The sequence below is a fragment of the Halyomorpha halys genome, unplaced genomic scaffold, assembly GCF_000696795.3.
Source record: "Halyomorpha halys isolate HHAL.00 unplaced genomic scaffold, Hhal_1.1 Scaffold207.1, whole genome shotgun sequence".
NCBI classification, from domain to species: domain Eukaryota; kingdom Metazoa; phylum Arthropoda; class Insecta; order Hemiptera; family Pentatomidae; genus Halyomorpha; species Halyomorpha halys.
In genome coordinates, this window is record NW_027104696.1 from 1197059 (window position 1) to 1212701 (window position 15643).

General features: G+C 30.4%; 1 protein-coding gene across 5 annotated transcripts in view; it reads left to right on the plus strand.

The window, feature by feature from the left end:
• The window catches only part of C3G (C3G guanyl-nucleotide exchange factor), a 151045-nt gene that overhangs the window by 124943 nt on the left and 10459 nt on the right, over positions 1-15643 (plus strand). For 4 of the 5 annotated variants that reach the window (XM_067051076.1, XM_067051122.1, XM_067051101.1 and 1 more), the window contains exons 5-12: positions 896-1143; positions 2232-2470; positions 3445-3573; positions 4737-5150; positions 8274-8297; positions 12090-12267; positions 13429-13602; positions 14838-15040. In XM_067051076.1, the coding sequence (XP_066907177.1) occupies positions 896-1143; positions 2232-2470; positions 3445-3573; positions 4737-5150; positions 8274-8297; positions 12090-12267; positions 13429-13602; positions 14838-15040 (1609 nt within the window). The remainder of the gene's footprint in view (positions 1-895; positions 1144-2231; positions 2471-3444; positions 3574-4736; positions 5151-8273; positions 8298-12089; positions 12268-13428; positions 13603-14837; positions 15041-15643) is intronic. The other variant, XM_014418701.3, reaches the window with a different exon arrangement.

The window sequence follows — 15643 nt, forward strand, 5'->3', positions numbered from 1 at the left end:
AGGGACCATTTAACTTATATATTCTATTTATTGGTTAATGTTTCAGACATCTGCTCAATCCCAAGATCTTATTTAATATCTAAAATATAATATACCAAAGGCATTATTTATCATCCTTCTAATACATCAAACAAAAAACATTATAAACAATATATATTTTGTATTAATATTATAACAGAAATTTAATACTTATGCAAAATATGAGTCAATAGCCAAAAACTTATTACCTCTAGTTTAGTGGTTCCCAAACTTTCTTTTCTCTGTGGCACCCTTCTTGGGCTAAAAAAAGTTTGCAGAACACTTGCTGGGTTAAAAAAATTTCATAGTACTCTTGTCGAGTTTAAAAAAAAAGTTGTTGCAGCACACTTATCCCTAGAGTGGTTAAATATTGGTGGGCAAAGAAGAAAAAAAACAGTAGGAAGTAATTGCTGGAATGCACTGTATATTTACTATTTTTATGATATTTTCAAAAAGTGGCTTTCACTTGCACGTGCTTGGGCTCTCAGTTTGGAATAACTATATTTAAGGACCACTTCTCTAGTTGTTACTTTAGAGTTATTAAATCATTTTTAGATTTTTCCAAAAATCTACAATTGTCATACTTTTTTCAACTACTTGTGTTTTAATTATAAGTATCATGTTTACAATACCCTTGTTAGATATTCAGTGAGGTCTTGAGAATGGGCAAGTGCCTGAAACATTGATGAGCAAGATAGAATGTCTAAGTACTTAAAAATAAACCTTATACAAGTAATGAACTAACTGTCCTTTAAATTATTTTTTAGTTTTATTACATATGGTATGTTTTTTTACTTTGTAGACACATAAGAAATTGACTAATAAATATTTAAAATCAACTGTAGTTTAAATTTTTATTTTTAATAATATTGATCAGGAGCTGGTAACGAAGGTGAGAGCGAAAATAGCTGACCAGAAAAGTCTCGCCGAAAAATCAGTATTCTCAACTGATAACTCTGTTTTTGGAAAGTTTTCCGTTGATCCTCCCCTCCGGAACTCTCTACCAGATATCCCACTCACACCCCGAGAGAGGCAGATTCTCGAAAAAAGTTCGAGAGCTCAAGTCGCCTACAGCTCAGAATCAATCACGGACACTCCACCACCCAAACCTCCTTTACCTATAACGTAAGTGCTCTTAGTGTGATAATCAAATAAAATAAATTATTAATATATTCGTAATTAGAACTTATTTCTTTGTAAGGTTAGTTTATATAGAACTTGGTTGCTTGTGCGCAATATGACTTTAGCTAAAGGTTCTTCCACTTGGGCTTAACTGTAAAACTTCTCTCATAATGTATGTAAATGTTGACTTTTAAGCTAATCCATATGTAATAATAATCTCAATACGATACCAATATAGTATTAATAACTATGTTTTTACAATATTTCTTGTTAAGATAATAATTTTCATGAAAATAATAACCAAAATAATGGAGGGAGGGGTTTAGGATAACCTATAATTTTTTCATGGAGTGTATCAGCAGCTGTTGATTCTTCATGCTCTTCAACATAATTTAACACAATCTCTCAAATATTTCCTTTGTGGAAGTGTGACTAATTTTCTCAAGGTTCCTTCATATTCTCCTCTAATGTTTTGGAAACAACAGATATTATATTCTCTTCATTTGATTCCTCACAATCATGATTGTTTTCGTCAACTTGAGCAAGCAGTTCATCAATATCAGTGATTTTAATTGTTGATCTATAATTTGAAGATTCTTCACAAAATGCAAAATCATTCCTACATTCTCCATTGTAGGTCACAGTTTATACACCAGGACTTCCTCAAAGTTTTGTGAAAAATTTTGTTCTCTCCTAAAGCAACTGTGTAAATGACTTTGACTTTGGTTACTATCCTCTTGTTTCACAATGAATCTGAAGATATTATTTTCAAGCATTCGATCATGCTCTAAATTATACAAATCACTGTGTAATTAATGTTAAAAGTAACCTCACTTCACTGAAAAAAATACTGTTAAAAAGATATGAAAGGAGTTTAATTGAATATTAACTATTGTGAGTTACATGAGCTAGTGGAAGTCGGATTAGCAAGGTCCTATTGTAATTTGTATAGTAAGAATTGTTTTAAAATTAAAACAAAAATTCTTGTCTCTTTCGTTTCAGTTAATATTTTTCTTTTGATATTTATCCCTACTCCACTTTGCTTATTACCTACCTTTATTGGCATTAATTTTTTTTTTTTAAATTGATAGGAAAGTTTGGATCGGAGATTCTCCCCCACCCCTGCCGCCAAAGAAGAAGTCTGGTGGAAGCGGTGTTGGCCCTCCTTCACACTCAATGGAAAGGCTATCTCTGAGATCTGACAACTCGTCATTGGGTTCGTTGGACTCGATCCTTAATACTTCCAGTCGTGGGGATGAAGAGATTCATGGCCTCATGGATGAAGAAAACTCCATTACCCTTCCAGATACTTCTTTGCTGCCTCATGGAGGTATTTATTTTGTATTTACTCATACTATATCATTTCACTGAACATTTGATCAAGTTGGTGATAATAATGTAAAGATAGAAATGGCTAAGGAATTGTACAAAGATGCAGCACTATCAATGACTGATCTGTAATAGGAAATTGTTATGATAATTTTTATTTATTTATTAGATGCTTATAGATGAAAGCAGGTAAGGAGTTATGTGAATTACATTAATTAGGTTTAAATGAGCTGATACTACTTCACTACTATTTTATTATTGTTTTACAATATTTTGGCCTAAAAAGCCATTCTCAGCTACAATCTGCTAGGTTTCACAATTATTCTACTAAAATACACGACAAGAAAAATAAAAATGAGAATAATGGTATTGCTAAACATTTCCAAGATTCATTATGTGTTAATGAAATTGCTTTATATCTATGGTATGTGGTGTAAAAAAATAAAATTATTAACAATAAGGTACATGGAAAGGTTAAATTAGGTTTATTGTTGTTATATGACATTATCAAGGATAACTGTTCTAAATTAAAATTGTTAAAATATTATTATTAATAAATGATTAATTACTATATGTAAATTATTTAAGATTGATTAATTGCTAAGGCTTAATAACTATATATAGTTATTAAGCCTTAGCAATTAATCAATCTTAGTAATTACTATATGTAAATTATATAATTATGTACAAATAGAATCTGAGTTTAGTGATAGTATTAGAATAACTGTTGTTTAATCCATTGGTGTTCTGATGGAAGTTCCACACCCATTTAATGTTTTTAGTTACGTAAAAGGATTCTAAGAGTTTTTGTTACCTATTTTTTCTTTCCTTAATTAAGTTAGAGTAATAAAATAGTGGTGAAGTAGGTAGTATCAGTCCACATTAACCTGATTAAATTTATTCATATAATTTTTATTTAATTGATCATTTCTGTTGATTTATATTAGGCTTATTTATATGATTTTTCTATACCAGGGATGAGTTCTGTCGTGAATGGTAGCCAGACTAGCTCCTGCTGCTGGGACAGTTCTTGTAGCAACACCTCTGATCCCACCCAGCTCACGGAATCCCCCGATCCAACACCCTCCTACAATAACAGCATTGGTAAGAGTATAAATCCATAAATATAAATTTGGTGTTGCGAATTATAACCTGGCCTACACTTGTTTTAGATTTTTTAAAAAAAAATAGTAAAAGTTACTTATTTTTACTTTACAATTGATTATTTATCAAGTTCTTTACCTTACAACTCATTGTTTATTATACTATTATGTTTTTTATTTTATTCATTTTGTTTTTATTTTGTTATAAAGTGCATATCCTAAATAATGTCCATCTCATTTTTATCAGTTTTTAAAACCATTCATTATTTTATTATGTAACGTGAAACAGTTTCATATTTTTAAAAAATTTATGTTATATTGTTTTAAATTGGTCTTTTGGTCAATCTTTCCATTTTATTTGAAGTTTCAGGGGTTTATAAAAACAGAAGGTCTTATTAGGTACAATAGTTCTAAATAAAGTCGGTGTGTGTATATATTTTGATGGGTTTAACATAATTTTACTTTATTCTGGTAAAGATATCACATGGATTACATTACCAGTAGTTGAATTAACTTTTGTCAAAAATGTTGTTGCAGAAAAAATATAAAAGAAAGATTATGAAATAGATTAAAACTGTATTATAATTTTAATTTCTTATCACTTATTGGCCTCCTGATGACTTCTGATTTATGTTTGATTTTAAATTAAGTTTTTTTTAAGGTAGAGTTCTATCAGAACTGTTAATAAAATTTTTGATTACTAAAAATAATTTTTACTCCTTTCAAACTTTAAATGAAACTACTGGATTACTTGTGTTCTATTATGCATTTTCATATCAAGTTGTTTGACTGCATTATTAGCATGAAATTATAATGCATGTAACCTATTTTAAACATTACAACCTAAGAGAGTATATGCCATACATTTACCTATCATGATTCTTCAAGTAGTAATAAAAATATATATCACTACCTGTAAATAGTATCTGTGTACATCTCTGAGAACATTTGCTGAACAAATGAAGACCTACATCTTGGAATCATAAATTTGATATAATTTCAGTTGTAGCTTTTATAATTCATCATAATTCATATACATGGTTTATCTTAAGAAATAAAAACAGCCTGTGGGTCGTATACCTTTTCATTCATAGTATATATTAGGATTATTTAGTTCTTAGAATTCTATTTTTGGAATGAACTAATAAAATGTTTTACTTTTAGGTTTGGGCACGATTGATAGGACGTCAGCTTCCTCAGGATTTTTTTCTATCCAACACAGCTCAAGCCAGAGTTACAATTACAGCAGTTCCACAAGTAAGTCCAGTACTGTTTGCTATAACTCAACGACGGAAGAACGGAAACTCCACACGACCATGAGTTTGGAGCAGCGTTCTTCTCAGATGTCTATTGAGCAGAGATCCTCGCAGGTGAGCATAGAACAACGGTCTTCTTCTTCATCTTCATCTCAAGTCTGCCTGGAACAGCGGGTATCAAGTCCTGGGGAGACTCCTCCAGCTCTGCCCGAGAAGAAGAGGTCTCGTAGGGAACGGCAGCCTTCTCAGTACGACAACGTCCCATCTATAAATAGTCCTACCGATAACAAGCCCCCACCATTACCTCTGAAGAAAAAGCACAGTAAGTAAAAATGAACTGTTTATAAAATATTGTTTGTTTGCTGCGCTTTAGAGATAGCTGGGTCAAACAATATCAGCCCAGTTACAGTTTTATTAAAATGTTTAGATGTTATATCATAATAAATTTCTAAATGGCTGCTATCATTAACTTTTGTGTTTAGAAAATTATAGTATAAATTTCTTGTTAATTTGCAGTATAGATACAATATAACTGTGTTTTGTTTTCAGTGGCATTTCATTTTTTATTTTTTTTTTTTTTTTTTTTTTTTACTTCCATGACTAGCATTACTAAATTAAATAAACAACAGATACTTATGGTCTTTACTTCATGTTTTTCCCATTGGTCAAAAAACATCTGCCTTAATTGCTGTAAAAATAAAGAAAGATCTGTCTGCTTCTTGCCTACTAAATTGAAATTGAATAATTGACATTTTATTCTCAATTACTAATTTTGAATTTTAAAAATGTTAGCATAAATTTATTACTTACTTTTGTTTTTTAAAATAGTTCTAGTAAAATGGTTCTCTACTCTTAGAAGTCTGCTGACCACTAAGCCAAAAATTAAACCATGTGCGGCCCATCCTCATTTCTTACTTTGGAAAAGGTAGTTTAATCTCCCTCGGGAAATATTTGAAAATTAAGTTGTTCAATGTGCATTTTGAGTCACTTTTATTTCACATTTGTTTGTTAACACCCAAACATCAGGAAAGATAATTAACAAAGTCTTTATAAGAATAAATCTTTACAAAAATGTATGTTACCAGCTACTTCTGTGGCCCATCTCTTGGCTCTTCGCCCCTCATGATTGTGAGCTGGTGAGAATGAAACTGGAAAGTGACTTTAACAATTTTTATTTGTTGTAACTATAAATTACTTATACAATTGTAAATGTACATAAAAAATATATAATTTAAGTACATGATCTGTACTTAAATAATATATATATTTTTAAAAAACAGAAGAATTTTTGAATCTATTGATGCCCCTAAATTCTTATTTTTTAAAGAGTATCTTTTTTTCTCCAGCAATTGAACAAAATATTATAGTAATCGGACTAAAACCAAAATCAAAAATATTTCCAGTTATTTGAATGAATCCTGATCATTATCTCACGGTATTGCTTTTACCATTTTATATTATATTTGCCGTTTTAGATTTATTGGTTTTTATATTTTATTTTTGCCATTACACATTTTAGAGGCGAGTAGTGAACACTAAATTTTTTAATATTATAATTTGAAAAAATGGATTGACAACGGTTTACTTTCATGATATCCTGTAGAGCTTTTATCGAAGAGGCATGTCATAGATGTTGCTTTTTCACAAAAGCTTTTTTATTTTTATTGTATTTTATACTTTTAAATTTAACTACTCATATGAGAAAAGCTTCTCTTTTTTGTTTACATAAAAAGTTGTAAATTTCAGAGTTAGCTGCCGCTTGATGTAAGATGGAAGAATATATATAAGATGGAAAGATTCTTAATACAGGAGTCTTTTTTTATTGCTTGCTTTTGACATAATTTACTTTGTTAACGAATGAAACTAAAACATGGAAGTTGATTATTTAGTTGCCTGTGGAAAAATATATAGTTTAGGTTAATATATTTTGAAGGCAGAGCTTTGACAGATTTTTTTTTTTTAATTGTTTTTAGTTTAGCGAAAAACTTGTAAATATGAACCTCATTTGAAAACGTGCTTAATGTTGTACCAAAAATGTCTGCTGCGAAGTCAGCAATCAGTATGGCACAAAGATGTTACTTTATTTTAAATAAATATATTGATGATAATATTTATTGTGCATTTTCATATAAAGCTTTAAATCACCAACCGGACGATTAGAACTGAAAATTTTGACAAAGATGTCTAAGACCATTAAAGCTATAATTGATTTTTTTTTTCACGGAACAGCCTTTCAAAACCACACGAATAGCATTACTTTTTCCTTCTCACTTTCTCTCTTCTTCTCTCCCAGTATCTTCTCATCACTTCTGCGTGCCTTTGCTTCCTCTCTTCCGATCACGCAGCACACTTCCGTTTTTCTTTATTTGCCGCTAGAACATATGTTTATTTCAATTTTTTTCCGTACAGTTCTCTATCTAGACAGTCCTTGTCTGTTATTTTCAATTTCTTAGTTTCCTCTCTCGTTTGCTTCACATATCCTCCTACGCTCTTATATTCACGGATTCTGTCAAAGAGTTTCTTGTTTCTTATTATTGATTTTTATTATTTTCTTATCATGAAATTATTGACTTTACACTTTAATCAATTGTCAAAGTAATAGAGAAAATTAAATTTAAACTGCAGGCTTGGGGAATATATAGTTTTAAAATAATGTAGCACAATTAATTAAGAGATTTTCTAATACAGCAGATTTGCTCAAAGTAGAAAAAAATATATATGAAATTAAAAGAAAATATATTTTTATTATTTGTTGATAGATGTAAATTATTCTTGAGAAATCCAGTCCCAAAATAATTTATTAAAAATTACAAGAATATTCAAATGCAATTTATTAATAAAACCTGAAGACATGGTCAGGGAAAAGGGGGGTTTACAGTAGAACTGAACATAAATAAGTGAAAATTATTTTACTTGTGCCAATGTTTCAGCCTAAATTTAATGCTATCTAAAATATCTTTCTTTCCATCCCATATATCTCTTTTTTCTTTAATTCTTTCCTTACATACATTATTTACTTATATAAAAGAAGATTGGCAGGGTTGCGGTCAAAAAAAGAACAAATATTTTATAACAATTTTTTTTTTTTGACTGCAACCCTCACCATCTTCTTTTATTTAAATTTTTACTGTCAATTATATATACATATATTATTCACTTATGTTCATCACTTATTATTTTTGTTTGACTACTTTCTCCTTTTTGACTTACATCACTTCTACTTTGTCAATTTTGATATTATTACTGCTGTGCTATCACAGCAAGATTGTAACATTTACGATGTATGATTTTAAAGTCTTATTATTGAATTGAAATTATCTGATATCTGATTCATTGCCTTCCTGATTGCTGACCGTTCAATGTGTGTTTCATAAGACCAATAAACAACCATTAGGATATGAAAGGCCTATACTGCAACTGTTTAACAAATATATTTCTCTCTCAGTATTCCAGTCAGTGGCTTATTCGGGTAAGAAATATAGTCAGTAGTGTAATGCTTTTTAGCGCATGCCAAAACTGCTCTAGAAACCACAAATTCATTCTCATTCTCATCCATGGTGTACATCATCATCTTCATCTTCATCACCATCATCATCATAGATAGCCATTCATTGGTGTAACATGTAACATGTCTAACTTGTTCTGTCTGTATCTTATGGATTAATTTATTTTTCATCACAGATTGGTTTTTATTATTATTTATTCTCTTTATTATCTGGTTATAATCACTTGAAATAAACATTGGCCGATTCTAGAACATGATTACTTAATTTCATTAATGAACCTCAAAGACCTAATAGTTTTTTACCTCACAGAACATCAGTTTCTGGTTATTTGTTTGAATTACCTTGAAATATTTAATGATTCTTTTCTTTCCAATTTTCCTTTATTTTAAAACTACATAAATTAAACCGCTGTTTCGGAGTGCTCCTTCATACTCAGGGTTCTTCTTATATAACAAAAAATATCCCAGCTCTCAAGTTTTTTTTTCCATTTCCTTTAAGTCAATTGTTAAGGTGTCCTGACTTATCACACATGGAAAGATGTAAAAAAATAAGAATCGTTGCATGGCTTGGCATGGACATCAAAAATAAATGATTAGAAGTTTTGTTGAGGTTGATTTGGAATAGTATACTTATGTAATTATTTTAGCTGGAGAACGGTGCTGCTATAGGCCTTGCCTCTACTCTCCACCAAGTGTGAGTTGGCCTTAGGAAGTTTCACTTCTAACACACGAGTCTCACATATTTTGTTCTTATTTAAGTTTTTGGTCCTATTTATTAAAAAAAAGATGTATACATATATTTCAAGTGATACAACCAGATATATTTCAATGTGTAGAAATTATACTATCTTTTTTATTAATTTATGCTGTGATCAATCTCTGATAAATTTAAATAAATATATGAAATTACATTTATTTTTTTCATATTTTTTTATCATAGCATGTATGTGTTTAGTAAGTGTCTGTTATGCTATTGTGTTTTATGTCATTAAATATAGAATAGTCCGAACTCAAAAAAAAAATGTATAAGATCTTTTGTTTTGTTTCTTTTTTTTTTTTAACTTTCACTTTCTTTTAATTTAGATAAGAAAAGTTAGATAGATTATTTGATATTTTAGATTCTGTAATCAAATAAACTTTTTAAAAATTAATTTTGAAAAACAAAATGTGACAAGATGCGTGCCCTATTTTATTAGTAAGTATTAGCTAAATAGACAACTTATTTATGTTGACATGTCATCTTTTTATTTATTTATTCATAGATGTTATCTTATAGATTTTTGTCTCTTTTTAATTGTATTTATAAAAAACTTTTTTTTTTTTAAATTAAAGCCAAAATTAACGTAAATACTTTAAAATTGTATGTTCAATGTGGTACTCTTTTATTGTTTACTAAAAATGGCTCTATTAACTCATTGAACACAATTTCAAATCTTTTTTAGTAAAATAATGTCTGTGATATGAAAATCCGTAGTGGAGAACTCATTTAAAGGATACATTTTTGTACAATTAGTTCTTAAAGTGTGGGTGGGTGGCTCATTTCCTCATATATGAGATAGACTTTTTGCCCTTCACAAATTGTAGTACCCTGCATGCTTGCAAATCTTAAAATTCAAACTCCATATCTTTCTTACTATTAAGTGAAAATGGTTATTTAACCAACATGATTTAATACCAATAATTTTATTTATATGGTTTAACATCCTGATCTAAACCAACTAGAATAGGAAGGCTGTATTATACAGATTATCAACCTATTCTAGCCATTATGAAAACATGTATGTATATTCCTTGGAACAATCACAAAATAAATCAAAACTATTCGTAAATACCACTAATATATATGTATTTGGTTGATGCAAAAATAATGCAGGTTCTTGATATTGATTAAAAATATACCACAACTTTACTTCACCATTATATGTTTAGTACGAATAATTTCCATCAAAATTTTATTTTAATCTTATTTATTCCAGAATAAAAGAAATTTATATCCCCAGAAAAATCATTTTAAATATCCAAATTTCGAATACCCTGTTTTTGAAAGTTTTCATCACTAAAAAATTTTCTTTGTGCTCAAAAAAGTGGAAGTCAATAGGGGAGAGCTCAGGCGAATAGGATGAATTTTGAAGGATTTTGTTGCCCAACTCTCTCAACAATCTACAAACTAACAACTCTCAACTATAAAATAACAATAGTCTCAGCATTGGTTGTGCAGCATTTGGTGGCCATTATTGTGGTGAAGGATGGCCCCCTTCCAATCAATCAATGCTATACAAAAATGTTGCAACTTTGGATACTACATTTCTTGAATACTACGACCATAACTTATTTTGGTTGCAAATCAGGCTTTGAAAAATACTGAAGTGATTTGCCATTAATTACCATGCTAGCATAAAAGAAACATTTATTTTCACAGGTCACTATTTGATGGATACAAAAATGGATCATTTTCATTGTATATGAAATGCATGGAACAGATATCAAAAAATTGTTTGATGCTCGTTTCACTTACATGGTATTTGCTTCCACTGTTGACTCCAGCTGATGACTGTAAACTACAGAATGGTGCCTTCAAGCTTCCTTGTCTTCCCACTTGAAATCTCTGTAGGAAAACTTCTGGAAACCAACTAAACTTGGAAATAACAAAAACAAATAAAAAAATAAAAAAGAAAACATAATAGAAATGAAAATAGCATAATACACAATCCATAGATATATTTTTTTTCTGATAATTAATATTTATTGAATCTGTCTGTATTAATTGACAAAATCAAACCCAACCAGCTCTGTAGCGCAAAACCCATGAGCAATAGCCTACATTGCCACATTTAAGTTTACCATCAACATCTTCGATGTCTTCTTTCTGTTTTACTTTTGGAATCAGCTTGCAAGATATGGGTCTAAATTTGGAAAGACTTGACTCAATTTTCTTCTGTAATTTGTAAAAACTCATAAGAAATATGACAAAAACAACTTCAGGGACAACAAATAATTACTTGAAAAAGAAAAGAGATATCAATTCACAAAAACCACAACACAAGTAACCAACCAACCAGATAAATATAGAAGTGATGAGAAAAGTTTCAGTGCTGTGTTTCTCACATCTGCAAAAAAACTCATTGTTATTTAAACAAGTACCCAAAGACTAACAATGTTGTCCATTTCTTCTGTTTGGTCTTTTTATGTCCTTTAAGTAGATTATGTACAATAGACTGGACAAAGTAAAAAAAAGTAGACAAAAGGCTCATTACGCTTTAAACAGACTAAACAAAATGGTTTTGTTTGAATTGTGTGAAAAAGAGATTTAGAATAAAGTTTATTATGACATACATAAAATTAACTATTAGGATTTGTTTTATTTACACAATTGGTTTTAAAATGTACTGAAAGCGGAAACCTGTATTATTCTTGAATTATCCTGAAGATATACCTAAACTTCACTAAATCCATAACTCTGGAGCTGACTCCTTATTAAAAAAAAAATAAATTGTTTACTTATAATTGGGTTTAAACCACAGCCCAAGAGCTACAAATCTCCTGTATTCCTCTCGGAGTTACCTTATTCTGCATCAAATATATGAGCCTTTAATTTTTTGTCATTCTAAAATTAATGAGTGACCATTGATTAAACTTGAAGCATTTGTTTCATAAATATTTGTATTAAAATATTTTAATTTTTTATTATTAAACTAGCCAGATTATGCATAACTTCAATCATTAATACTAAACATTATACTTAATGTTTACTTATAGTTATGGCCTACATGGAGATGTTTGGCAACTGCTCACAACCAAATGCCTCTGATCTGTTGAGGCATTCGGTCCACACCTATTCGCTCCTTCAAGCTGAGTGGCAGCAACAACAGCAGCAGATCTCGCTGACCTCTACCCACTCCTGTTCCTTCAGTCATACTCTCTCCATTTCTCAAGGGTGAGGCATTTTAGAATTTTTTTTTTATTAATTAAATATTTCATCAATGTTCTGTAATAAATTGTGACAGTCTTAGGACTGGCCGACAGAAGTGAAACTTCTGGAAATGAATTAATGTATTAAAAATGTGTTTATAACGATCATGTATTCCCGCTTGAGGCAGAAAATATTAGTTTCAAAATAACAATAATACTTAGAATAGAACATTCATTTTCTCAGTCAATTCTAACAGGAAAATTTTTTAGATTGTAATAGGAGATTATGAGATAATAGGACACTCCCAATCGGACTGGCACTGCTGGGTTGTTAAGGTCCTACTCTCCTATTACAATGTAAATATTTTCCAGCTACAATTGACAAGCCTTCCCCTTCCCCATTACTTCCGCTTCATCTCGCATCACGAAATCAATTTACTCCCATATCATTTTTCCCCCCTTGAGTTGTAGAACAATGGTAAAGAATTTTCACTTCAAAAAGGCCTAACTCAACAAAATGGATATTACAAATTTTCCCAGAAAGATTAAATCCTAAATTTGCTCTCATGAAAATTGTCGAATTTGCTCTTTTTACAGAACTCTGACAATTTCTATATTTAATTAACAAATTCTAAAACAATTGGTTTTAGTTATAATTGTTAAAATCTTTTTATGAGTTCTGAGACCAAAGTATTTTATTGGATGAAGAAAACATTTTTATTTTTATCTAGGCTTAAAAGTCTCTATATTGAATAAAAAAAAATCTAGTTCATTGGTTAGTATAGTTTTCTCACCATTTCAAGATAGGTAGGTACATAATGTAAAAGAAAAGAACAAGTTTTATAGTGGACAGTAATAATTCACATGTACCAAATTTACTGATTAATATATTTTTAAAATACTGAAAGAGTATGAGTACGCCTTACTGCCTAACTCATAGACATTGGCATACAACATAAACACTTCATCTACTACCGAGCACAGTTTCGTATGTGCAATATTTTCAGCACAATAAAAAATATATGTATTTTAAGCTTTGACTTAATGGTAATAGATAATTATGTGAAAAAAAATTTAAATCTGTTTTGAAAAAGACCAATAGTATCATTGATTCAGTATGTTTACAATGTTATAATTAATTTGACTGGCTTCAAAACATTTAAATATTTTTATCTTCATTTTTCAGAAACCAGCTGGAAGGTTCATTTGAAATGGACGATATGAAAAGCCCGCCAGCCCTGCCCCCAAAGAGAAGTCGTGTTAAATCTGTTGTAACGCCTCCACCTGAACCAGCACCACCTGCAAGCCCTCCCCCTCCTCCGAGCCCACAGCCAATTGCAGCCTCCACCCCAGCTCCTTTGTAAGTATTGATTGGTCATTAAGGCACATATACTTATCCTACCTAACACAATATACCAAGTCTGTATTTATGAAACCAGGATTCGCCCATAGATGGCATTAGATGTCTGTTTAGTTAAGAACATGTTGAATTTCTTGCCTGGAAACTACAATTTGTTAAGAGCATTGATCTTCTATTTTGTTTTTAATTATGGCTTCTGGCACTGCAGCCTCGAAAGCCTATTGTGTGTGAGCCATCATCTTTATAATGCGCTATTTAGAGCTTAATATTAGTAGTATTTATCAATCTTAGAGGGTTGATTAATTCCCACTGTTCCATAATGCGATCCATACCAAACATTGCAAAGATCAAGCCTACAAATCGGTTACACCAGCAAATGATATGGCATGCTTTTTCTTCCTCAGCCTTATAAAATCTGCATAAAGGTGATCCTGTAAGCTTTAGGTTGAACATATGTTTATTGAGTCTACAGTGATGAGTATTTTCAGTACAGGATTTCTCTTAGAGTGCTCTGTCCAGTTGAAGTGATGTTTCACTTCAACCGTCACAGGATCCATTCAGGAACAACTTAAAATATCAGTTTTTTGTTCCCATATAAAGGAAACTGGAACTTAGTTCTACATGCATTAATTGAAAGACAGAAAACTGAAAAACTATTTGCAAATTGCTGCTTGCCAGGTACAAGACAAAGTAATTTCTCCATTGAATTGTGACTGGGGATGAACAGTGGATATATTTCTTGAATCTTAAGTGTAACAGATCATGGATAACTCAAGGTGAACCATTGGCATTAACTTCAAGGCCAAATGGATGGAAGGCAATACTTTCTGATTAGTGGAATCTGATTATGAGCTGCTAAAACCTGGCAAAACCGTTAATACTGAACACTTTTGGCAACAATTAAAACATGGATTTGAATCAAACTTTAATTTTTTTTTCATTAATTTTGATTTGAATAAGAACCAAAATATCAAAATAGGCAACACAACGTTATTTTGCTCCTTGATAATGCACCATCACACACAACAAAATTGGTTAAGGAATCATCATTTATTGGGAAATTCTTTTGCATGAGGCTTACTTACCAGGCTTGTCTCTATCTGATTATTACTTATTTGCAGCGATTGGACATGCACATGCTTAACACCACTTCAAATCTCACAATAATGTAGACTTTATTGATGTAATATATAAAACAATTTACTTATTCTATATATATTTTTTTTTATTTTTAGTAAGGAAACAACATTCAATAATAAAGAACCAACTCCTATGATTGAGGGAGAAACTATCGTAACAAATGGTGATGTAGACTGCCTCTATGATCTCGATGTGTCTCGGCTGCTAGTTCTGAAGAGGCCGGATGAAGAAGGTCCGATGATCAGGGGTGGACAACCCGTTGCCCTCATCATACATGCAACCAAGGCGAGCAAGAATGGTTTGTATAGTTTTTATTTTTTAGTTACATTAATAATAAGATTTAATTATTAAGCTGAAATTGTATAAGTAATTATAATTAATTAATGGTAAAGGGCAATAGGAATTTTGAGCACTTTTAAAAGTGAAGTAAAGTTCTTGATTAACCAATTTTCCATATTTTCTTAGCCTAAATTAAAGAGGAATAAGATTGTATTTGTGAACTCAATCAATGGGTAAAGAGAAGTTCGTGAAAACCAGGAAAACAATAAAATATACATCGCTTTTTTGTTGCTATTTTAATAGATGGGATGTTAGAATAATCTGTTATCTGGAACTTTTAAAAAGCCAAAGCTCTAGAGAATTTTCATTATTTTTAAGATGGAGAGGAAAACTGTACTATGAGCATACATGGGCTAGACTATCAATACTATGTAGTGTATACATTATAGTTGTATGGTATAGTATACACTTATGCCCAGTATGGTGGCCAAGAAATGAGGTATTACAGTCGAACACTGTTAAAAACTTTGAGGCTTTGTTTCATATCATATAAAAATTTTATTTGATGTTTTAACTTGAGGAATAAAAACTTTTATTTACTATTTGAACTTCTAATTATTAT